Below are 26,844 nucleotides of genomic sequence, written 5' to 3'. Positions count from 1 at the left end.
CACACAGTGTTTTTATAACTTCGTAAGAAGTGCACAAAGTGATACTTGGGTGATTTACTAAACCTGCAAAGTACAAAATTTGGTGCAGCTGTGCACACTAGTCATGGCGTCAGCTGCTAACTTCAGCTTGTTCATTTAAAGTGGTCCTAAAGGCTCCATATTTTTTTCCTTCATGCATTCTATGCATGAAGGTAAAAAACCTATGTGCAGCAGTCTCCCCTAACACCTGAGCCCCATCAAGATACAGCGATGTACACGAGAATCTCAGCTTGCTGGGGACTCTATCTTCTCATTGGCTGAGACAGCAACAGGAGACATTGGATCCCACTGCTGTCAATTACAGCCAGTGAGCCAATGAGGAGAGAGGTGGCAGGGTTTATACACGGCTCTGTGTGTGAATGGACACACGGAGCAGCTACTCGAGTGCACGCTTGCTCAGGTGGCCCTATAGCAAGCTGTTTGCTTGGGGGGGGGGGCACCTGCCTGGATCGGCTTTGACAAGTCCCATCCTGGACCGGGGCGGTCAGCAAAGTAAACATTTTGCGGGGACACAGGGCTGGCGTTACCACTAGGAAAACTAGGCAGCCACCTTGGGTGCAGCCAGGGCCTCTGGTCTCCCTATTCTCTGCCATGGCTGGCTCTAGGGGGGTGCTGTGGTGGACTACACCCCCCCCCATTTCAGTTGTGCCTCCCCCAAGCCAGTCTTTTCATGGGCGCTGTGCCCTGGCCGCTGAGTGCCTTCCTCCATCTCTGCACTCACAGCTGGGACATGTGAGCATCTTGGAGCAGTGAAGCCTGTCAGTAGAGTGATCCTCATTCCCTGGCCTCCTGCTGCCGAGAGATGAGCAGTCATTGGAGGAGATAGGGGGCAGGGTAATCAAATTGTGTACAGCCCAATCCAAGAGCAATCCTGTGTCATCTGCTGTATAGAGGATAGTTCCACTGATGGGAGTGAGAACACAGCACAACCCACACCTCTACCTTGTCGATTGATGCCGAAAAGGCGTTTGATAGAGTGGACTGGGGCTTTATGATGGACAACTTAGAAGTGTTGGGGATTGGAGAGAGAATGCGAGAATTGGAGAGGATGTCCAATGGAACAAGACAGGGCTGCCCACTGTCCCCCCTGTTGTATGTTTTGTCATTGGAACCCCTGTTGTCAATGATAAGGAATAGTGGAGCGGTAAAGGGAATCCAGACAGAAAATATAGAACATAAAGTAGCGGCCTTTGCGGATGACCTATTGTTTTATGTAGGCAACCCCCGAATAACATTACCAAATATAATGAAGATCCTGAAGGAATATGGTGAACTATCAAATTTAAAAATTAATCCAACAAAAACAGAGATCCTGAACATCAATATACCAAAGAGCGAAAAGGAAAAGCTACAAAAAGAATTCCCCTTTATATGGAGAGAAAAAGATATAAAATACCTAGGAATAAAACTTGCTATCTCATATAAACAACTGTATAGATTAAACTATATTTCTTTGATAAATGAGATCAAGGAAGAATTAAAAATATTAAGAGGAAATCCATCATGGATAGGACGTATAAACCTAGTTAAAATGGTAATTATACCTAAAATACTGTATAGATTTCAAATGGTTCCAATCAAACTCCCAGAGGCTTTTTTTAAGATAATAAAAAAAAATGTTAAGATATATATATGGAGGAATAAAAAACCAAGAATATCATACGAAACATTGAGTAGGACTAAAGAGAAAGGGGGAATGGGACTACCTGATGTCAAGAGATACTATAAAGCAGTTATTTTAGCAAGAATTTATGATTGGACATTTAACCATAAGGGGAAGAGTTGGGTAAAAATTGAAAATGAACTGAGTGGGATTAGTTTGAGTAAGATGATATGGGTTCCAGCACACTATAGAAGAATTCAAGAAAGCACAAGTATTTACACTTTAAATGTTTTAAGGGTATGGGATAATTTACACAAAAACATGAAATGGGAATTCAACTCTATATTAATGCCTCTTGCAAACACAGAGTATTTCCGCCCAGGAAAGATGAGATATCAGGGAGATGGTTTAAAAAGGAAGATATCCAATTGAGAGATGTACTGGTAGAGGGGGAATTGAGATCACTTAAAGAATTAAAAGAGAAGAAGGGAGATATTTTTACTAGAATAGATGAGTGGAAATATCACCAATTAAAATGTTTCATTGGAAATTTACCAAAACCCCTGAGATTAAAAAAGGAGTGGAATATGTTTGAAAGGCTGTTAGAAACACGTAGAGATGGGAAACACGGTATTGCTAAAATTTATAGAATACTCACAGAATTAGACACAGACACAAAGTTATTTTTTATAATGAAATGGGAAAGAGATATGGAGGTGGTGTTAGATGAGGATCAACAGAAAAAGATATTTAGATTGATACACGAGAATGTTAGTATGAGAGATGTGGAGATTAATTATAAGTGTTTGACACGATGGCATATTACACCAAGCATTGAGCACAAGATGAGTGGGGAGAATTCAAAAATGTGCTGGAGGGGATGTGGGGAGATGGGCACGGTGTTTCACATATGCTGGCAATGTCCGAAAATTCAGGCTTTCTGGAAGACAATAGTTAAATTGATAGAAATAATAACTGGAAATGACATAGGGTTAGACCCAACGATGTGTCTCCTACATAATGTTGAGATAACAGTAAATAAATATAAAGAATCAGGCGTATGGTACTATTTAAATGCTGCAAAAGGTTTGATACCCAAGTTTTGGCAGAAAACAGAGGTGCCAAAGGAGGAAGATTGGATCAATAGAGTAAATCAGATTAGTAGAATGGAAAAATCTTACCATATGCAGGAAGATAGGTTGGGAGTATACTATACGAGATGGGAAAAATCAGGATTGAAAGAGAAATATAGAAAACTTTAAACTAGGAAGTTATTTAAAGTTATTAGGCCTCGAGAGATTGGAGAACTCGCAGAGGGGAGGGAGGGGGAAGGGGGGTGGGAATGGGCTGGGAGGGGAGGGAAAGAAAAGAGTTATTAGAAGGGGTAAAGTAGAAATGTAATGAATATTTATATGTATTGTGTCTCTTCTTATGGATTTTTTTTTGTAATAGTATGAAAAACTAATAAATATTTAAATTAAAAAAAAAAAAAAAACCCACACCTCTACCTGGTTTCCCACCTGTAAGTTCAGGGTGGGGGGGAGCTTACAGGCTGGGGTAACTGTACACAATGAAAGGGGGGGAGGGGTAGAAATCATTTGTGCAGAAAGGGTGTGGGGGTAATTTGTGCTAGTGTTGGGTGTGGGGGAGTTGTGCTAAGAGAAGGAATGAGGGAATATGCGCAAAAAAGGATTTGGGTAAGGAAAGAGGATTTCTTTAAACATCACAGGACACAGAGCAGGCTATTCCTGACTATGTGAGTTCTATGCCACCTTTAGGTGCGCCCTGGGTGCGTTGTCACTCACTGTGGCATGCTAGGGATGCTCTGGGCTGCCTCTCCACTTTGGTCTGGACCTCCCCGCAGGTGGTCACACAACACTGTTGGGCTGGCTGTCACTTTTGGCCATAGCTTTGTGGTGGGCTGTGATGCCCTCCATCTTGCCTCTGTTTTCCCTTGTCCTGCCTGGGAGACTGATGCCTGTTTCCTGCAGGGAAGGTATGCTATATGTGGAAGCTGCTGTGTTGCCTTTGGGCTCCTGGCTTCCTCCCTGAGGATCAGACTTGGTGCAGACGATAAAGCTGCAGCTGGCGATCATCTTTTAGTGACCTTGGTTAAGCCTCCAATATCCCAACGCTTGACATGAGAGGGTTGTCAGTTTCAGTGGTTCCTACCATACTGTAGGCCCCTCTATATCTACCTCTTGGAAGAGTTATCGTAGAACTTGAAAGTCCTTCATTTTGAGGTGTGAGGCTGCGGACTTCCAACTGCGCTCCTTCTCAGTTTAGCCTTTCTTTTAACAGGGGATTTGCCCAAAAACCTTGCCTTAATCCCCCATTAAGGATCAGGTTTCCATCTCACAATGTTTTTTCATCGTCCCTTGACTACTCACTCTGTTTCACATCTTTTTCCAAGGGCACCCTAAGACCTAAATTTGTTTTTTTTCGGTCCTACAGAGGTCTCCATTTGAGAATATTAGCGATGGTCATTTTGCATACTCTCTCCCAGAAGATCACCTTCTTGATTGCTATCACCTCGGTGTGCTGAGTGTCGGAGCTAGCTGCCTTTTCCTATAAGTTCCCCTACCCGGTTCTGCGCAGAGGTATGGAGATTCTCCATCAGTGCCCCTCTTTCCTGCCGAAGGTAGTAGCTGATTCTCCCTGCATGAGGACTTGACTTCTTAGTGTTCATTTTCTTCACGCCCTAATGAGCTTGCACTGTGCTCCTTGAGTGTGGTTCGGGCGGTTGTGTGTGCTTGTCTGCTATGGTTTCCTTTTGCAGAACAGGTCTCCGTATCTGATATGGATGGACCACAAAAAAGTCTGGTGGCCTCCTCTGCCATCATTTCTTGTTCGATTGGGTAGACTGTTGTTCAGTCTTATGTCCTCATGGGTCGGGCTGTTCCCTTCCCCATTCACCAGGAATATGCTCTGCTCAGGAGTTCAGGCAAAAAAAAACATAAAAATATTCTTCCACTGAAAGAAAGTTTGGTGGCATCTGCAGTGTGTAGGTATGTTGGTTATGTGGCCTACTGCACACAGGAATGACAAATGTCAGTTACTATAATATATTGTAGTTTCCTATGAAAATAAAGTGGTTTTATTATACAGTCATTTAAGAATTCATGTAGTTATTACTCAAATTCACTTTAGATGAAGCGTAGCAGAATTAGTCTGGTAGGGCTCCATGAACACAAGTGTTTTTTATAAGCTCAAAATACGCTAGAAAAAAAAACCCTGGATGAAAAACGCGGTTAATAGATTTTTTTGTGCCAGCTTGTAGTAGCTTTTTAGGAGCGATTTAGTTTTATTAGCTTTTTTACATTGCACGTATTAATAAAAAAGCTCAAAAAAAGCTGTTAGGAGGGTTTTAATAGCTTATTAGCTTCTAGGAGCAGAAACAAAGCTCATAATAGCTTCTAAGAGCTTAAAAAAGTGTGCATGGAGCTTAAATGTGTATTTGCCACATTTTACCTGTGGGTTTTGCTGTTGAATGGGATATTGCTTAGGTATAAATGATATACCTTTTCTTAGTTTACTATTGTAAAAAAAAAAAAAAAAAACTCTTATAGATGCATTCCTCATGGTAACAGCATTTTTGCAGAAAATAAACCACTTGACGCTTGTAAAAGTACGAACGCGATTACAAGCGTCAAGCGATTGGGTGTTAATTTATTTAATTGGCCATAATTTATTCTGGACACACTGGCCCTGGGTTTTTTTTCCTGCCTGTAAACGATCCTGCCACTAAAAGCTTCTAAAAGTCCGTGAGCATGGACACATAGAATAACATGGAGGCTCGTTTACAAGAAGTAAAAAAAAAAAAAACACCTGACGCTCCTGAAAGTGCAAAAACGCCCTTTGTTCTTGAGGCCTAAACATTGTCTGCTTTTTAGCTGGCTGTCCTGACCCGTTTGTGCCCTGTTGTACATGGCCTGTTATAGTGCCTTGCACACATTTCCACAGTAACGTCAGTGCTTTACACTGGTGTTGTGGATCATCTCTTCTCTTGCACCTGCAGCATTTACCATCACGCTTGTTTTGCTCACCCTTCAAAAGCTGGTTTATATGTCATTTGAGCTGTACTTTGATCATATATAATTGCTTGCCAGCCCACCTCTTGTTATTCTTGTATCACTGCATTGATGACTTCAGTGTCTGTGATCTAGCTTTTGTGAAACAAATAGCTCAGCGTATACATGATCTGCTTCATGTTCTATTTTTGGACAAATTTAAATAAATAGTAACTTTCCTTTTTGTTTTTATAACGTTGAAATGCATCTCTTCCTGGCATTTAAAATGCTTCTCCATTACAAAACCTGGAATTAAGAATGTGCACACTTTTTTATTTTTAAAACATGTAGAAAAAAACATTTGATGTGGAAGATTTGTACATGGAGGAGGAAGAGGTATGATTTCATTCTCATGTTTTGTTCTACACGGAGAGTGACTGCTTTTACAGAGATCTTAAAATGCCAGGGTGTGACTTTTACCATTTTAATTCTGTATGTTGTAGCTGTTCTTTTGTTACAACTTGAGCTGAACTGATGGATTTCAATGGAGCTACATCTGATTTTACTTTTGCTAGCTTCATGAAAAATATTTTTACAGTCTGTTCAGGAGCATTTTATAATTATATTGTTTCTGTATCCTCTGATATGTGATTTCCAAGGAAATAGGACATGATCAGAATTATAGATTAGAAAATTCTGGACAGCCACTCCGAAGCAGAGAAAACAGACAACCAAGCAAATAACATTTTAAAAGTATATCGGTAATGGCAAACTACTTGTTTCTCTAAGCAGAGGTTTCCTTTTAACTGTTTTGGGATTCTATGGTGTTTTTGACCCCATCCTACTCTGGCTGTCGAGATCTTGCAACAGTGGTGTGATATTTTCTAGTGCTGGTCATTGTTTATTCTAATCAAATAAAGGCAAATATTAAAAGAGAAGTAGGGCTTTTTCTTTTTTTTTCCCCAATTATACTTACCTTGGTGGATGCAGCATCGGTCCAATGCTGCATCTGTCCCCTGCTGTCTCTAGGCTACGTTCACACTAGCTTTGTCAGCAGGCGTCAGACAGGCGTTTTGAAGCATTTTTAACGCTTCCCGAATGCCTATGAAAATTCTGCACATGGCAGCACACAGTGCTGTTCACACGGAAGTGTTAGCGTCGCTTCTCGGCAAAACTGACGCCTCGTGTCTAGTCAGGAGGAGTTGAAGCCTCCCATTCAAGTCTGGTGCTGCTCCGCAAACGCCTGACAGACGTTAATACCATTTAACTTCATTATAGGAGTTTGTGGTGTGGTTTTAATGCTTGGCAAATGCCTATCAACTGCCTCAAAACCGCGCATAGGGCATTTGGGGAGCATTAAAAACGCTTCCCAAACGCATGTCTTAACACCTGTCAAACGTTATAGGGGCGTTTGGCAAGAGTTAGAAATAAAGTCAAGTGTGAACGAGCCCTTAGTGTGAGATCTCGGCATTCACATGACCGCTAATTGCTGAGTTCTCACAGCCGCTCTGAGCAGAGGGCGGTGACTGTCAGTCACGGTTGTCTGCTCTGCCCCTCCCTGCGGTCACTGGAGAACTGGGCTGTGGAGGGAGGGAGCAGCTGGCTCAGGCTCTCAGCGGCTTGCTGAAAGGCTAAGTCAGGTGTCGCTCCAGACCCTGGGGTGGATCCTGACTTTAAAGTTGGGATCTTTCCCCAGCCTGGACCGGCTGAGTGACTTCAGGCCACTGTCAGCTGAGAATGGGTCACAGGAGTGCAGAGTGAACTGTGCTCCTGTGATCCACAGCAGAAGTACAGCCAAAAGAGCTTTGGCCCCTTTTATCTTTAAATTTTAGGTAGACAAGCACAGCCCATATCTTGCAAATATTTTTAGAAATTGGGGTTGTATATAGTAAAAATTGTAAGTCTATATATGTAAATATTTTACTGTTCATTTTGCATTCATTACAGATTAAGTAACTTTTAGTTTCTGCATACACGTGAAAATGGACCCTTTTTTAATGTCAAAAGAAAACTCTATATCCTATGTTTTAGTAATATTGCTGACTGGAGGAAATTGGTGGTTATCTTTCACTGGGTTTGGCCACTGAGGCACGCAGCACTACAGTGGTCTCCTCTTCATTTACACAGCAGCTTCCTGGCCATACTCCGTACCTGCCAACTGCTTGCCTGACGATCCCTGCCACCCTCCTGATGACAGCTTAAAATGAATATGGCTTAAATGTGGCACGTCCCTATTTTACTCTAAACATTATAAAACAGTTGGGCATGGTGGGATATTTAAGGCACAAAAAAAAAAATTGATTTAAAATCTATGAAGTTTATTTATACAAAAACTCTTCTAAAAACAATACATTAGTTACATAGTTACATATTGAATAAAAACGTATTTGGGTTACGTACTTTCTTGTCATTTATCCCCATATTGAATTCATTTCGACTAGATATTACATATGTGCAAGCCAGCATTTTCAGATATTGTTTTCCGAAAGCTTGACGTTTTTCCTGGAGTGTATCCACTTCAACAGGAGCTATAAGCAGAATAGATGAACCTTTGTTACTACTGTAACAAAAAAGCAGAGGTAGACCGTTAAAATACAGTATGTTGGTCTGATAGACACTCTACTACTATCTAAGACTTGCTGTAAGAAAAAATGTGCTATTGCATCAACTGCCCAAGCACTCCCCAAAAGTGTTTCAGTTTGTCAAGACCCCTGTCACTGTTACTTTTGCTGTTCAGCTTTGTTTGCATGTATGTGTATAGAAAATTAAAAGGCTTGAGAAATAAAAATAATTCATCCTAAATATTACACTTAAGTCAGCCTTAGACTGATCGAATTGATTCATCAGTTGGCTGGCTGGTTGTACTGAAGTGGACCCATCAATCGACTTCAGTACAACCATCCTGTCAGTTTTGTTTAGCCAGTTGCTCCTGGCAGCTGTAGCCACCAGCAGTGATCATTGTGTTCTGATGTTGGCGAAGGCTACCTGCGATCCCCGCCAGCAGAACACAATAGCTCTGACAGAGGGATTCCCCGTCAACATTGACTGTTTTGATGCGGGAATCGGGCAGCAATCTTCAACCCGTGGTTGAAGGAAAGAAAATGGAATAAATTATGGTCTGACTTGCTTCATGCACTTTTATGAATGCAGTGTTTTTTACAGTAGGGTGCCTTTTTTTTCAAGGTTGGGTGGAGCAGTACTGTTAATTGTTTTGCTGTTACACTTATTGTGTTTTTCTATTACACTTTAGGAAGAATTTGGATACAATGCAGATACTCAGAAGCTCCTTGCCAAGAATGGAGAAACACTACTTGGGGCCATCAATTTTTTTATTTCAAGTGTAAATACACTAGTGAACAAGACAATTGAGGACACACTGATTACTGTGAAGCAGTATGAAACAGCCAGGTAATTAAACTGAAAAGAATCATTTTAATTCAAGTGTTACTAAACCCACAACAGTAAAATCAGTCTGTATATGCAGTAAAGCATGCTTGTTATACTCACTGTGGAACCTAAGGGGCTAATCCTCCGCATTGTGTAAAAAGGATGTTTGACCCTGCCTTCCCTGATTCTCCCCATCTTCTACTGTCCCCAGTCCATCTGCTGATATTATAGAGCTCTGAATAACTCTGCACGTGCTCAGTTTGGTGCGTATTGCTAGTTTTTTTTTTTTTCTTTGGGAGAGTGCATGTGATCAGCACAGGGCCAATCAGCATTGTCCAGACATTGGGTCAGGGGTCCTGCAGTCTCATCGGACAGTTACAGCATAATGGAAACTCCTCCTACAAGCCTTAACCAGTGCTTAGCTGGACACTAATAGAAGTCACAAGGCTGCAATATAATGTTGATAAGAAAAGGTATTTAGCAGTTTATATTTACTACAGTAATTGCATTTCCATGTACTGTGTACTGTTGGGGACCAGTTATAGTGAATGCAGGGTCAAAGGTTTAGTAACCCTTTAATTGCATAGTGTTGACTCTTTTGTGTTTTAGTTAAATCTTCTTTTTTAAAATCACTATCATTCCTAGCCTCCCCAGTCACTACAAAACAAACAGTTCTGCAGTCCCTCAGAAAATCCAGTAATTCTAAAGCCTAAACATTTTTCTTTTACCTTAATGCATTCCTTGCATTAAAATTAAAAATGTTTAGGCATCAGTATCCCCCATCACAGTCACCACCCGCTCCCCACCTTTTAATTATCTGAGCCTTCATTCGATCCAGCTCTGTGCCAGTATGCAGCTCTTCTCTCCCCTCACTTCCTGGTCTTCACTGGCTTTGCTGTGGCAGTGGGGGCCACCGGTTCTCACTGCTGTCAGTGAAAGCCAGAGATTGGGGGTGGGAGTGGGGCGGCGCCAGGTCCTGCTGTCTGTGTCAATAGACGCAGACAGCGAGGCACAAGAGCAATCCCACACAAGTGCCCCCATAGAAAGTGGCTTTCTATGGGGGCACTTGGTGTAGTGGAGGAGCCAGGCATGCCTGCAAGGGACTTGAGAAGAGGAGGTTCAGGACCTGTTCTTAGAAAAAAAAAAGAAAAATTAAATCCCATTAAGTAATATCACTGTAAACCTTAGATAAAGTAGATTATTATTTTCTGCTCTTTTAGACTAGGTTTCCATCTTTGCAGACGTACAGGGGTGGCATTACCGAGCATCAACACCTGCAGCACATTTTCGAGTGTGCTGTACCTTTCAGTGCCACAGCACCATGCAAAAATAGGGAAGGGGAGCAGGTTTCATTTCCTGCTTATCTCACAGATAAGGGCAGCCTGTTGAAATAAATGGGCTTGTGTACCTGTGATATGCACACACTCACATACTTATGTGAATCGGCTCTAAAAGGGCTTTCCTTATGTAGACTTTTTCTTTTCACCATATCAGGAATATGTGGATGTGCTTTTTTTTTTTTTTTTTATACCTAGAGGTGTTGGTAAAGCAACATGATTTATTTCTGTGTACCTTTATTGTGTTGCATATCAGTGAGGTCATGTGTGTTTAATCCAGCAAACAATATACTCTGTTATTGATGGCATTGTTCCTGGGGAAGAACCGTCTAATTGCATATTTGTGACATTTTATTAGGAGCTTAAAACTGGTGATTTATTTTATACTTGTAGTCTCGACAGGATTGCACATGCTCATTCATGAATTGTTCTGTTCTTCTGAAGTTTTCATTAAGCAAACCTGGAATACATCTAGCTATACAGTGGATATAGAAAAGAATACTCTTTTTACAGTAATCACATTTTGTTACTTTGCAGCCTGAAATGAAGACATACAGTTTTAGTTTTATCCAGCTGTATTTATTCAGTGCATCTTATAACATTCAAGTGAAAGATATAACACCAACATGTCAGAATTAATTTTTTTTTAAAATTCAAAAACAGAATCAATGAATTGGAAAAAAGATCACCCCCGCTCCTAAAAATGACTTGTAAACTCAATCAGGTATAGCTGATCGCAATGGCACACAAAGCCATTTTAATTTCAACTGTGATCAGCTGTGGTCAGTTTGATTAGCTTAGCATGAAAAGTGCTTTTCTGGAACATTTCTGTCCATGGTAGTGCAACTGAAGCAAACAATGGATGGCAAGGCACTGTCAAAAGATCTCCGGGATAAAGTTGTTGACAGGAACAAGTCAGAAGATGGATACAAAAAATATATTTCAAAAGCTTAATCAATGCCTAGAAGCACAGGGAAGTTTACTATTAAGAAGTGGAAGGTATTTGGTACCACACAAAACCCTCCCTGGATCAGGATGTCGCTCCAAATTGGATGAAAGAGCCAGGAGGAAACTGGTCAGAGGGGCTACCGAGAGTCCTACAGCAACTCTGAAGCAGTTGCAGGAATTTAAGTGGTCATTGTGTGCATGTGACAACAATATCAAAAATTCTCCACAAATGTGGCTTGTATCGCACAGTTGCAAGATAAAAGTCACTCCTCAAGAAAGGCCACATGCAGTCACAGCTGAGCTTTGTCTAAATGCAGCTGGAAAATTCTTAGGCCACATGGAGGTGGTAATATTCTGTTATGGGGGTATTTCTCTGCAGCAGGGACTGGAGCACTTGTCAGGATACAAGGAAGAATGGATGGGGCAAAATGGTCACATTTTAAGTAAAATCTGCTGCCTTCTGCCAGAAAGTTGTCCGTGGGACGAAGCTTTACCTTCCAACATGATAATGACCCAAAGCACACAGCAAAAATGACCACACAGTGGTTGAAGGAGAAAAAAGGTGAATGTCCTTACATGGCCTAGTCAGAGCCCAGATTTAAACCCCATTGAAAATCTTTGGAATGACTTGAAGACTGCAGTCCACAAACGGTCACCATAAAACTTAACTGAACTTGAGCAGTTTTGCAAAGAAAAGTGGGCAAATATTGCTATGTCTAGATATGCAAAGTTGGTAGAGACATATCCCAACAGACTAAAGGCTGTAATTAAAGCAAAAGGAGATTCAACAAAATACTGACACAAAGGGGTGATCCTTTTCCAACTCTGTGATTCTGTTTTTAAATGTTTTACATTTTTTCATGACATGCTGGTGTCATATCTTTCAATTGGATGTTATAAGTTGATTAAATGCAGCTAGGTAAAACAAAAACTGTGTCTGTATTTTAGGCTTGGGAGTGATTCTCTTCCATACCCCCTGCATGTAACACATTGCCAGATTAAACAATATGCTCATTATTATGTAAAAGTGTTTTACCATTTTAAGCTTGATGTATATACAAGTAGGTTCTATTTAATATTTATGTTTTATAAAACTGAAAATAGATTTCACACATTGTTCTTAACCTTATGAAATAAGGATTATTTGTTCAGAGCTCGGTTCACATGATAGTACTGCAAGATAGCTATTGTTGTGTGAGTCAGGTCCCATGTTAGAAGCAGTCACAGCTTGCCGCAGAAAAACTTGGTTTCTTAGCTCTGTTTTCACAAACATCAATTATTCTGTGCTGTCATTGAACTGTAAGCTGGGCATGAATATTTAATATACATGCTAAGACTAATGCAAGGCCATACATGGGTCGAATTCCGAACTAATTTTCTTTAGAAAATCGGAAATTTTGTGCGTTTTTGTAATCCGACGGTGCCACCATTGATTTCGAAATTCAACCAACCAAGCCTTCAATTTCTCCATATGTCGCTACAGAAAAGAATATTTGTGGCCAAAAATTTTCTTTTCTTTCCAAGTCACAGCTTTATATTTCTTGCACGATTCTCCCATCATTGATTCGAAATTTGTTTTTCAAAAAATTTCTACCTTGTCCGATCACTCAAATTCAATGGTCACACACAAGTCAGCCTTTTCTGTGACCCACTAATGGTGCGAAATTCAAACACAAATCCTTAGAAAAGATTTTCGAAAGAAAATTTTCGGAATTCGACCCATGTATGGCCAGCTTAAGAATGTCTTCTAAATTTGAGTGCTGTCAGATTTTTGGAAGATGAACAACATGTAAGAAAATATACATCTAAATAATTTTACAAATACCAGATTGGTTTCTTATCTCCTAAAGATTCATTTGGGTTTGTTGGAAATTTTTAGAGTGAATAAAGTGAGAACTGAAATTTGTATGATACAGTATATCCTCTAGTCCAGTGTTTTTCAACCTTTTTTGTGCAAAGGCACACTTTTTTCATGAAAAAAATCACGAGGCACACCACCATTAGAAAATGTTAAAAAAAATTACCTCTGTGCCTATATTGACTATATATAAAGTAATTCTCTTGAATAGTAATCAAACACAAAGAAATTATTTTATAATTACTTTATTATGAAATAATAAAGTATTCTCATAATTGTTCATATTTCTGTTGACTTACTCAGTGCGAAACCTGGGCCTGTTTGGCTGAACACAAAGCTGATATTCTGGCAGGAATCGAAGAAAGACACACACGTAGCTCTTCGTCAACAGCTCTCAGTCTCTCTCTGTCTTTAGTTTTTATAGAAATCAGGCTTGAAAAGCTCATCTCACACAGATATGTAGTGGAAAATGGGAGCAATGTCAAAATAGCTTTGTTTGCCAGAACGGGGAACTCCTTGGCAGTATCCAACCAAAAACTGTCCAAAGGTAGATCAGCAAATCTTAGCTTGAAACTACGATTTTGTCTCAGTTCAGTTAGTTCCTCCTGCTCCTGTAAAGTCATGTCCTTTCCACCAACTGATGCTGAGCTATAAGGGTCCCTAACCCAGTCAAGGCATTCAGTGGAGACTGAAGAGAAATAAAATGACAACTTCTCCTCGAGAGTTTTTAAATGTTTAACTATTATCTCACCCAGTGCAGCAGTGTGAACACCTTGCCATTGCTTGGTGAGTGTGAACATTTCAAGATTGCCACTTTCCACGTGTTGATGCCAGAGTTGCACCTTTGAACGGAATCCATTTATTTTATCTGTACTTGTAAGCAGATTTTCATTTCGGCCTTGCATTCGTGTGTTCAGCTCATTCAGATGATGAAAAATATCTGCCAGGTATGCCAGCCTTGCACACCACTCATCACTTGCAAGCAGCTTTGCGTAATCTGACCTCTCATTTGTCAGAAACACTTTAAGTTCCTCCCGCAGCTCATACACACGAACCAAGACCTTGCCACGCGACAACCACCGGACCTCCGTATGAAACAGCAAGGTTTTATGCTTCGCTCCCATCTCCTCACACAAAGCTGCAAACATGCGACTTTTCACGGGTCGTGACTTTACAAAGTTTACCATGCGCACAACATCATCCAACACAGGAACTAGGTCTGCTGGTAAAGTCTTGGCTACGAGGGCCTCACGGTGTAAAAAACAATGCGTAACAATCACATCTGGATTTCTTTCCTTCACTCTGCTTACAAAGCCTTTGGTGCGCCCGACCATGGCTGCAGCTCCATCGGTGCAGACACTTGTGCAGTTTTCCCACTTAAGTCCTCCTTGTTCAAGGTATTCTGATGTGACCCTAAAAATTTCTTCTCCTGTTGTTTTTTCTGGCAATGCCTTGCAAAAAAAGAAGTTTTCTCTAATTGCATCACCATCCACAAAACGCACATTGGCCAAGAGTTGAGCATGTCCACTGATATCAGTAGACTCGTCAAGTTGCAATGCAAATTTCTCACTGATACGGATCTTTTCCAAAACCACACTTTCTATGTCTGCAGACATGTCATTAATACGTCTGGAAATTGTGTTGTCTGAGAGAGGGACTTTGTCTATTTCCTTAGCTGCTTCAGGTCCGAGCATCTCCTCTACAATAGCTTTGCAGGCGGGAAGTATTAATGTCTCTGCCACAGTGTGCGACTTTTTTGACTTGGCTATAAGTTCAGCAACTTGATAGCTAGCTTTAAGAGCTCTTTCATTTACCTTTGTGGTTTTTCTCATGAAAGTTGCCTGTTTCTCCGTGTTTTCACGCAGGTGAACAAAAAAGTCCGCATTCTTGTTTTGAAGCGAAGGGTGTTTCGTTTGGAGATGGCGTTTAAGTTTACTTGGGACCATAGCACTGTTAGATAGCTTTTCACCACACACCACACACAGTGGAGTTGGTTTCTTTGCATCTCCGGTGAAAGTAAATCCAAATGAAATATAGCTTTCGCTATATTGCCTTGTGCCAAAGAATTTCCTTGAGCTAACCATCTTTGCTTTCTTTTGATCCCCACTCATACTTGGGCTCTTATCTGGCTCCGAATTTTGTTCAGAGTCCAGTTCTTTCCTTTTCAAAAATTTGTCCATCACTGCAGTATCTGTTCCTGTCTCACTGTCACTCAGTACTTACTGCGCTTGTCTCCTCCAGATAGCCGCTGTCCGTCACACTCAGCACTCCATCCAGATCCATCAGTCAGTGCTCTTCTTCTCCTGTCTCCTCCAGATCCATCACTCAGCGCTCTTCTGTGCGATAATCCTCCAGAGTCCAGATCCTTCGGTGCTCTTCTGCGCATCGGCGATCTACTGCGATGTCTTCTCCTGTCAGTGTAACAGTGACACCGGAGCTATTTATAGTCCGTAACATGTGCTTCGGCTCACAAATAGACCAATCATTAGATTCTAATGATTGGTCTATTTGTGAGCCGAAGCCACATGTTACAGATGAAATTGGAATTTTTCCCACGGCACACCAGACAATATCTCACGGCACACTAGTGTGCCGCGGCACAGTGGTTGAAAAACGCTGCTCTAGTCAAATAGTGAGTATCAACGAAGCACTCACACTTGACTTTTTACATATACACAGTGAAATGAGTTTTAATTTTTAATGCATGTTCTCACTCTTGATTAAAGATCATTGCAACAAAAGATCATTGCATTGCCAGAATACAAAGGCTTAGTGGGATGGATTCCCCCATCACATAGATTGTGTGGATAGGGGAATCGAGTCCTTTTTTAAGTGACTTGTGTATGGCTAGTCCTACTCGGTTAATATTGCTAGTACACTGGTTTCACCATTGCTGCATGGACTGGTTTTGGTGGCTATGATGCATGCATTAACATTTTTTATTCCACTTATCCAGTTTTAATAGTTTTTCTGTGGTAACTTTAACAGGGTTGAGTATGATGCATACCGTACAGATTTAGAGGAGCTGAACCTGGGACCACGTGATGCCATTACCTTGCCCAAAATTGAGCAGTCACAGCAGCTTTTCCAGATGCACAAGGAAAAGTATGACAAAATGCGAAGTGATGTCTCCATCAAACTAAAGTTCCTTGAGGAGAATAAGGTAATTGCCATATTAATTCTGGAAAATCAATGAATTAGTAGTGTTAAATCAAACGGCATCATCTGTTTTTCACCAAATGTTTTCTGAACATGTTCTGTTCTTCACTCTGGTATATTTTCACCATGCTTACTCATCAGTGAGAAAAATTCCCTGCTTGGTTCTTGTTGCAGTTGAAAAGGGGTTACATACTTTATTCTTATTATTTTTATTATAGCCATGTTATTTTCCGCTCTAACTGACTGCAAGTATTTTCTTTAGCTTCTAAGGGTCGTTACACCTAAGTGAATCTATTACTGTTTAAATTTTCTGCTGCAGGAACGTTTAGGAGGAACTTCCGGTGGAAGATCTTTTAAGCGAGCTGGTGGTGATTATTTGCATAGTAATTACCACAAGGTACAAAATAGAATACAGTGAGTCGTGGTGCCTTTCACTTTGAATAACACTCAAACATACAGTGGATATAAATATTCTACACTCCCCTGCTAAAATGTCAGGTTTCTGTGATTATACAAAATGAGACAAAGATAAATCATTTCAGAACTTTTTCCACCTTTTAATGTGACCTATAAACGGTATAACTCAATTGAAAAACAAACTAAAATCTTTTAGAGGGGGGAAGTAAACATAAAAAACGAAAAAAAAAAAAATGTGGTTGCATAAGTGTGCACACCCTCTTATTAACTGGGGATGTAGCGGTGTTCAGAATTAAGCAATCACATTCAAAATCATGTTGAATAGGAATTAATACACACCTGCCATCATTTAAAGTGCCTCTGATTAACCCCATATAATGTTCAGCTGTTCTAGTAGGTCTTTCCTGGCATTTTCTTAGTCGCATCCTACTGCAAAAGCCATGGTCCACCGAGAACTTCCAAAGCATCAGAGGGATCTCATTGTTGAAAGGTATCAGTCAGGATAAGGGTGCAAAAGAATTTCCAAGGAATATTAGATATACCATGGAACACAATGAAAACAGTCATCATCAAGTGGAGAAAATATGGCGCAATAGTGACATTACCAAGAACTGGATGTCCCTCCAAAATTGATGAAAAGACGAGAAGAAAACTGGTCTGGGAGGCTGCCAAGAGGCTTACAGCAACATTAAAGGAGCTGCAGGAATATCTGGCAAGCACTGGCTGTGTGGTACATGTAACAGCAATCTCCCATATTCTAATATGTCTGGGCTATGGAGTAGAGTGGCAAGATGGAAGACTTTTCTTACTAAGAAAAACATCCAAGCCTGGCTACATTTTGCAAAAACAGATCTGAAGTCTTGCATGTGGGAAAATGTGTTGTGGTCTGATGAAGCCAAGGTTGAACGTTTTCAACATAATTCCAAAAGATATGTTTGGCGCAAAAACAACACTGCACATCACCAAAAGAACACCATACCCACAGTGAAGCATGGTGGTGGCAGTATCATGCTTTGGGGATGTTTTTACTCAGCTGGAACTGGGGCCTTAGTCAAGGTAGAGGGAATTATGAACAGTGCCAATAATCAATATAGGCCCAAAACCCTCAGGCTTTCAGCATGACAACGACCCAAAGCATACATCCAAATCAATAAAGGAATGGCTTCACCAGAAGGTTAAAGTTTTGGAATGGCCCAGACCTGAATCTGATCGAAAATCTGTGGGGTGATCTGAAGAGGTCTGTGCACAGGAGATGCCCTCGTGTTTTTGAATGGAAGAGTGGGCAAATATTGCCAAGTCAAGATGTGCCATGCTGATGCTGACTCATACCCAAAAAAGACTTAGTGCTGTAATAAAATCAAAAGGTTCTTCAACAAAGTATTAGTTTAAGGGTGTGCACACTTATGCAACCATATTATTTTAGTTTTTATTTTTTATTTTACTTCCCTCCACCTAAACGATTTCAGTTTGTTCAACTGTGTTATACACTTTATAGGTTACATTAAAGGTAGAAAAAGTTCTGAAAGGATTTAGCTTTGTCTCATTTTTACATCACAGAAACCTGACATTTTCACAGCGGTGTGTAGCCTTTTATATCCACTGTACCTTGCCAAGACACTTCTGTGCATATGCATGTCATCAAGCAATCTGTGCATTATGTGTAATGTTTTTTAAAAAGTGTTCAGGTGTGCTTAAAAGATTCTTGGCTGTGTATTGACAGCCCATTCAAGATGATTTGACTTCCAGTAGTACACGTTAATGTGATAGCAGAGAAGCAGCTTGAGGAAACACCTGATTCAGCAGTGGGATCCAGGGTGGATGCTCAGGCTAAAAAGTGTCCTCCAAACACTGGATACAGGATACAAAAAGCAGGAAGAGCCTGTATGCAATTTTATTGTATTTGCTCTTATTATGATTTAGACAGCAATACTAATACAATGAGAAGGAAGTCAGTGTTTTGGATATTCCCTCTCTCTTTTCTAGTATAGTTCCACTGCATTCCATAGCAGCATACTGTGTTTTCTGATCAGAGAATTGATCAGAGAAGTATGTCACACTGCACTGTTCTGGTAACTACTGTTATGTAAAAAAATATTCATTCTTGTGGTGGTTTCTGAAGAGCAATCCATGTTCGGTTTAATCTTCAGAGAGCATTAAACAGTTTTAACCCCCTAAATGCCTGACTGATACATCACAACCGCATGCAATGTTCGCGGTTGTGATGCAGTTATAGCAAAGCCCTATTCACTTTAATGGGTTGCACTCATTAGGCAGTAATGCCAATATGTGGGGGGGTATAATTCATGCTGTTTAATACGTACACCCCCAGCCACCACCTTCCCAGCCTAAAGAGGGAGCGGTTGAGGGTCAGTAAAAATGTGGCTCATCCACAAAATTTTACTGCCCTTAAACACTCCCCACACCAGTTCAGACCGTCCGTGTCCCTCCATCACACCAGTCCCAGTGTCACCATACGGCTTCAATGTGTACCCAATGTGAGGGCCGTGTTTACCCGCATGGAGATGCACAGGTGTTCCTTGCATCCCAATGCAGGTAGTTCCATTCATGTCTGTTGGGACACAGTGGCTACACGGACACAGCCGCTACTCCCAATCTGACATCCATGTAGGTGTAAGACTCAAACCCAGATAGTAAGAGAGTAGTGGCTGTGTCCATGCAGCTACTGTATTCCAAGAGACATAAATGGGGACTGCCTGCAAGGGGATGCACGGAACACCCGTATTTTCCCATGTTGGTAAACATGGCCCTAGCACAGGGTGCACATTGATACACCCCATGTGAATGAGGCCTAATAGTACAGCCCGACACAGTGTTTCTGATTGCCGCCACACCAGTGACTACATTACCAGACCAGTGCAGCCAGTAACAGTGTTACTGATCTCCGCTACATCATTAGTGCCACCCGAGCCTGTGCAGGAAGCGAAAGCATTCCTGATCACTGCCACACCAGTGCAGTTTTGCCTCTGTCTGCTGCCTGTACTAACCCTGCCTGTTTATTGACCACGTCGCTGCCTGTCTCCTGAACTGATGCTTCTGCACATCTCGCTGACTATGTTCCTTCGACATACCAGTCCCAGCCATCCCCTCCGGACAGTTGCACTCTTGGAATCACAGGATTTCTTTTGTTCTTCCTTTCTTCAGCCTCCTGTACTTTGTAGACAGCGAACATGGCATTCTTGGGTGAAGTCACCTTGCATCAGGCTAGGCTTTCTTGTCTTCTAGGAACTAGGACTGCTATAGGTGACACTGCACTAAGCTATATTCCTGGGTCAATTGTACAGAGGCATCCATTACAGTACATTGGTTTTGATACAATTGGTTGATTTGTGTGATACACAAGGCACAGTGAGGTTGATTTACTAAAGGAAAATGTACTGTGCACTGCGAGTACAGTTACTCCAGAGCTTAGTAAATGAGGTAAAGTTTCACTTTACAAAGAATACCCAATCACATGCAAGGAAAATAAAAAAAAAACAGCATTTTTGCTTGAACATGATTAGATGATGTTTGCATTCCTTGTAACAGCAAATAAAGATGGAGTAAAATTTAAAGCAGCAGTGTAAAAGTCAATTTAAAAAAAGAAATTGTAAAGCACCCCTATCCCCCTGTGCTCGCACGCAAAGGCTAAAGCACTCGTCATTCCCGCATGCATGCAAATAGCAATCGTCCCACAAATCACTGCGGTATCACCGAGAACTTCATATCATGGGCAATAATTTTATCACCAGACCTCCTGTGGAAATCTAAAGTGGTAAAATGTAAAGGCTTTTAAGGTGTTGCCTATATATAGTAAAAATTTACGCAAGTTATTGGCTTTGCACGCGAGTGTGCATTTTTAAAGCGTGACATGTTTTGGAATCTATTCATTTGGCGGAACATTATCTTTTATATTTTACCAAAATTAAAATTCAAAAAGTGCATTTTTTTTTATTGTGTTTGAGATTTATTCTCTAGGGTCTATGCTTTTAAAAAATAAATATGTGGGAGTTCTAAGAAATTTTCTAGCAAAAAACATTAAAAGTTTGAGTCGCCATAAAGCCCTTTTCATTATTAAAAGCCCCAGACATTCCTAAAAGCACCTCTGCCTAATAAAAACATCAATCCTTCATATATTCCATGCTGGGAATTTTTTTTTTCTTTTTATCAGGACAAGTAGATTGTTATGAGGGACAAGTAGATTGGACCCCAATTTAGTCACTTGGTTGGACAAGTTGTTTGTTTTTTTTTTTTTCAGTTTCCACACCCCTGCCACTTTACTTTAAAACAGAAATATTCTGTACAAGTAACATAATTTTCATGTAATCATATAAGTGGCAAATTGCAACATAAAACTAATACTTGTACTCTGAACGGCTTAATTGTTTTATTTTTTATTTTTTGTGTTATTTTTTAAAGTCTACTTGAAATAATCTTGTAGGGCTTCAAAATAGTATCATTGTGGTGTCATAAATGTTAGCAAAGTTATTGTTAGATAGGCTTATGGCTGAAATGTAGAAATGGCTCTGGAGCTTAACATGTTAAGTATTACCAAATTCCATCTTCTCTTGCCCTCCTGTTTGATTGACTAGATGGATAAATCCTCTCCAATTTTCATATCTTTTTTGTGTACTTTGCATTTACAAGGAAATAATTCATGCTTTTAAAATTGTACTTGTCAGATTTCCTGAGTGAAGTACATAAGAGGGGTGTGTGCAATGGCTATAAATTAAATTTTCTGTACAAACAAAAATGGCCTGGGGAAAATGGGTGGTATACGGGTTTAGAGGTATAATTAATACAGCTTGGAACTCTGGGCAAACTGAACTTGCAGTACTAGTTAAAGGTGTACATTTTTCTTCAATATACTTGTTACCTATAGTAAAAACAGCTGTTTTGCAGGTTAAATCTTGGGGTTTTTTTAACAAACCTTTTATCTTTTTGAATGAAAAAATCTTAAAGCTTCCTTAAAATTTAAAGCAGAATATAAATTAAAGCTGAAAGGTATAGCAACTTGTGAATTCAGTGTTTCCTGAATCATTTAGGACCCATTCACACTGATACATTGTAGTAATGCACATAATACCGCAACGCATGCTAAGTGTGGTGCTTTTTATTTTGTACAGCAATCCCTTGGCACTGCACAACAATGCAGGTGTATTTTAGCGTGCCCTAATGCCTAGTACACACGATGAGAAAATCGGACGAAAAATACCATTTTCTGAGCGATTGTCCAAAACCTGATCATTTGTACACCACTTTCGAGAGCCAACGATCATTCGTCCAATATTCTCATAGTGTGTATGAGGCTTAGCGTGTTTTTTTAGTTGATAGCTCATTCCAATTACGTGGACTGCTTTACTGCAATGCACATCAACAGACAGTTGGTAATACAGTGCAGCACAACAATGTGAATAGGCCCTTGGTGTGTTCCACAAGCCAACTTTAAAATTTGTCCTGCATAGGGGACCTGTACTCCTTTTTTTTTTTTTTTTTTTTTTTTTTTCCTTACATCCTTTTAGATGCTTCATAGAAGAGTTGAAATAACAAGACCATGTATTTGTAAAAGTCCGTCCCGAATTTGGACTTGTTCAGAGGATGCGTGTTATAATTTTCCTTGATGCATCGTTTTTGAGTCAGTCGCCTATTCCTTCACTTGGTATTTCCTGACTTTTACTTGGTATATTCTAGTTTGTATTTTTTGACTAAAAGAGAAGTTGTCCTATAAGTAACCCCCCCCCCCCCCCCCCTTAGTGCAGCCCATCTGGAAATTCTTACCTTCCTCCCTGTTCCTGCAGTCCCTGCCTGGTGCTACACAGCCTTTGAAAACAGCTCAACCAGCTACTCCTACTGAATACATGTGCCCTGGGTCCATTGATTCCTGTGGATAAGCTGGATGGTTGGAGGTCACTGTAGTTTAAAGCCAAACTTTACCCATAACAGCTTGATAAAAAAAATGTTCTTTAGCAAGGACCATTCATTCCATATCAATAATTATGCTGCCAAAATTAGTGTGTGCTGTAAATTGCTTCCAGTATTGCTCCTGTTTCTTCTTACCAGAGGCTGCCATTTTCCTGAAGCCCAGAGCCCCTGAGCAGTAGTAAACCTTTAGGCTGTCAGCAGATTGACCTCTAGTGGCTCTGATTATCGGCGCAGTGCCTAAAAATAGAGAGCAACTGAGCACGTGCAGAGCAGGGTGAATGAGTGTATTACAGGATTTTAAGAAGAATAGGCACTTATTGTTAATGTTTTACATAGCTATACCTGCAAAAGGGGCCAGCCTGAAGTGAACTAGCAGGACTTAATTTTCTGAATATGTTCCATGTTAAGCTTACCAGGGGGCCTCTACTGACTGCTTTGATTTTTAAACCACACCCATGAAATCATGCCTTCATTTGTAGCCAGACCCACAAACTACACCCTCACATATAACATGCATTGCCAGAAGGAAAACGGGAATAATGTAGCCAGACTGCAGTGGGAGGAGCTTAATGTGGTTTAGTTAGATAAAACCTTGGCTTGCTTTGCATTGGGTCAAGTGTGTCTAATGCACATAGTGTGTAGGGATCAGGAGTGTGTAACATAATGAGTGCAAAACTCAGGCATGTGGAACGTACATAGTGCAGGGGTAAGGAGTATTTAACGCACAGGGTGCTGAGGTCAGGCCTTTGTAATGCATAGGGTGCAGTGATCAGACATATGTACATACAGGTTGAAGATGCTGAGCATGTATAAGCACAAATTGTGGAGATCAAAAGCAAGTGAAACACAGAATGCAGAGTAATAAGTGCAGCTGCAACATAACAGTTTGATTTTCTTCTTAACTCTTTGGTTTGATGGTGGCCCACAGCTTGCATGAAAGTCTGGCACCCATTTCTTTCCCCTTCTGTTTGCCAGGGTTTTTAATGTACAGTATAATTCATGCAGTCATCCCAATTCCTAAGGCATCTCCCACGGCTGTCGCTGTCATCCAGTGTAAACATTGCACTGCGCAGGTGCTAGCTCAACAGATCCTGGCAACCCACAGGTGCCCACTCACTGTTCACCCATCCTTTTTTCAAAATGCAGCCTCTGGAATCTGCACATACATGGCCAGCAAGGTTGCCACCCTTGCACATGTGGCTCCTTCTAGATTTTGGAATCTAGATAAAAATTGCACAGGGCAGTTGCTGAGTAGGTGCCTGCACTGTGTATTTACAGAGGACTGCTGGGATGCCAGTTTGAGGGACAAACCCCTCAAAATGGGCACAGTCCCTGGGAGGCAGAGCCAGATAACATCCTTACCATAAGTCTGTCAACTCGGCTAGTTAAAATTCAGTGTTTGAAGCTTTTTAGTGACCTGCTAACATGCCACTCTGGAAAAAAATACATAATTTAAACCTTGTGAAGTTATGTTTACAATTTGTAAGCTAAAGTTACTGATTATTCCATATAGAAGGCTGTACATCTAATTATCAATAAGCAAAGTCATCTGATATTTTTCCATTTAGGGACACAACCAGTACAAATTTAGAGTCAAGTATTATTGTGTATATAGTATATTCTTCTCTGAGAAAAGCACAGGCCAGTCCTTGCTCACATATTGTAGATTACAACTGTAATGCAGTGCTGCTGTCTGCCTCCATATTCCTGACATGCAAATACTCAGAGTGAATTTCCATTAACAGATGTAAGTCTGCTGTGGAGGAAGATATTTACACTATGCATTTGAAGCTAAACCATGCAAAGCAGACATTTCTGTGAAAATCTCAGATCTTCAAAGTCAGGGTTTCATTGAGCTTGACACTTCAGTGGTGAGGGATGCACAGTCATGTTTAACTATAACATACAAAGTGAAAACATCTGGGTAACACGGATCAGAGGAGTTGTGGGAGAGGAATTAGCCCCTGGATATGTGAAACAGTCATCACAGAATTATTATGAATTACGTGAAGGTTGATGATATTGTGTGTCTGTGTGAGCTCACAGAAAAAAGCTTTTCAGGTATTTTCTAGTTTCTACCCAGGGTTAACGCCATACTAAATGTAAATGAATGAATGTAGTTACAAGAGTGCCAGTTTATAATACACTCTTAAAGTCCCCCACTAACAAAGAAAGAATGCACAATGGGAATACCTATCCGTTTTGAAGAGTATGCCATCTCAAGAAGCCTCACCTGTGATTGCCTAAATATGGTATCCGTGTCATCCTATATACACCACAATGACAATGTCTTCATCGGCTCGGCAAATATGCCACAGTACTGAAGTAATTAAAGCAGAGCTTGCACGAAAGAACAAGGTCACCTTATTACATATGGGCTTCCACCACCACATTTAAACCATAGAATTAAAGTGACAAAGGGGGAAGAAGTCAGTGAATATACTTGCCTTACCTCCTGTTTTCACCTTTCTCATCTAAATAAGGGTGACATCAAAAACTTCTGCCGAGATTGAGGCAGTGCTGTGTATCCAAAATCATGCAGGAAAGTGCTCTGCGCTGTACTGGAGTGCTTTCTAACAATAATTGGGTTCCTCTGTCTTCCCACAATCTCACTTCAAGGATTGAACCTTTGTTGCTGTGTGGATTGGGGGTGGGGGGGTGTTGATGTTAGGAGGTTAGTCAATTTACAACCTTTTTTTTTTTTTTTTTGCACTTTATTGCTCAAATTAAAGTGGAGCTTCACTCTCTCAATCAACATTGACTATTTTTAATCCTTATTCTACTAGCATTTTGTAAATGGTTAGGAACGTATATCATATTTGCTTCTTGCTACATGAATCATCTGCCCTTGCTCAAGTTGACCACAGCCAGAAATGCTAAGCAGTGTTTTTCAAAGTGATTTCTCAACAAAATAAAGCATGGAGATATGGATGGATGGGCAAGATGGCTTTGAATATTCCAGATTTATTAAATAGCATTTTTGATTTGTGGTGCTCAGATGGAGTGTAGTTATACTTTAAATGTGGGGGTAGGGGCCCTGGTGTAATATGTGGACCTTGCTTTTTAGTGTGTGGTCTTGTTTAATGCTGCAATAAAAAATATTTATGCGCTGTATGCCACATTGAGATTGCCTATGCCAAAAAACTCCTCCACCTAAATAATAAAGTTACCTGCTTATTACTGTGATTTTATGGACTTGGGTAAGCAGAATGTTGGCAGTAACTGTGTCACACTTGGCCTGAACACTTACTGGTTACAGAAGCAGCAACAAACCCATAAAGGTTCTGATCGGATAGAGCCCTATAGTACATTGTGGAGCCCCCCCAATTGTAAACTGTGGACACAATATTTTCTAGGGTTGTGTATTTATCTGTTCTAAAATGAAGCTTTTAATCCAGCTTTTGAACCTTTGTGTACATAAACTAACAACGTTTACTAAGGGCGGATTTATAATTTGTGTTAAAGCGGCCCTCAATGAACCTCACCACTGCAAATAAGGCAGCTGTGCTACTTTTGCAGCATTGCACCAATTCGTGCTCACATCTAAACGTTGTGTTATGTTTGTAGCACAGGTACAGTATATTTGTTTTTACTGTGTATTTGCATTGGGGTAACACACATCCAAGCACAATTTTGCCATGCCTCTGTGCTTTTTCCTGCTATGATGTACATTATCAGATGTGGTTGAATCGAGAGCTTGTGCTTTAGTGAACGGATGGGTATTCCAGCCTTTTTATGAAATATTATCTGCAGATTTTGTTTAGTTTTAATTTTGGGTCATGAGTATAGAAATGGTGAAATGTATTTGCAGTGTTTTAAGACACCTCTGCTTCTACTTTGGGTCTTTCTCATCACTGATGCAATGCATTTGCTATTTATAAATTACCAAATAACTGCAAGGCATAGAACCGTTGTATTTATCATACAAAATGTATGGCAGATCTAACACAGACTTCCTTAAAATAAATATGCCATGCTTTGCAGAAAGGAAAACAGGTTGTTGGCTTTTTGAAGTCTTTGAGTGGAATGCAAACTAAGTGACAGTTCACGTACAGCATGTTAGCTTGTCTGAAGATCTGTGGATTCTGGACCTGCCCTGGGGGAACGAAGGCTTTTCTAAACTTTTATGTGTGCACATGAAAAGAACTGGTCCTCTTATAGAGTAAG

At 40.5% G+C, this 26,844-nt stretch overlaps 1 protein-coding gene across 3 annotated transcripts in view; it reads left to right on the top strand.

Moving 5' to 3' along the window:
* ARFIP1 (ARF interacting protein 1) overlaps positions 1-26,844 on the top strand; it is a 189,823-nt gene that overhangs the window by 132,703 nt on the left and 30,276 nt on the right. For all 3 annotated transcript variants that reach the window (XM_089670449.1, XM_089670450.1, XM_089670451.1), the window contains 2 exons: positions 8,903-9,060; positions 16,171-16,345. In XM_089670449.1, coding sequence (XP_089526575.1) covers positions 8,903-9,060; positions 16,171-16,345 — 333 coding nt within the window. The remainder of the gene's footprint in view (positions 1-8,902; positions 9,061-16,170; positions 16,346-26,844) is intronic.

The sequence above is a fragment of the Staurois parvus genome, unplaced genomic scaffold, assembly GCF_062004578.1.
Source record: "Staurois parvus isolate SC_StPar_1 unplaced genomic scaffold, SC_StPar_1.0 ptg000090l, whole genome shotgun sequence".
Lineage (NCBI taxonomy): Eukaryota > Metazoa > Chordata > Amphibia > Anura > Ranidae > Staurois > Staurois parvus.
The sequence above is the reverse complement of the archived record's forward strand: the minus strand, read 5'-3'. Positions and strand labels throughout refer to the sequence as shown.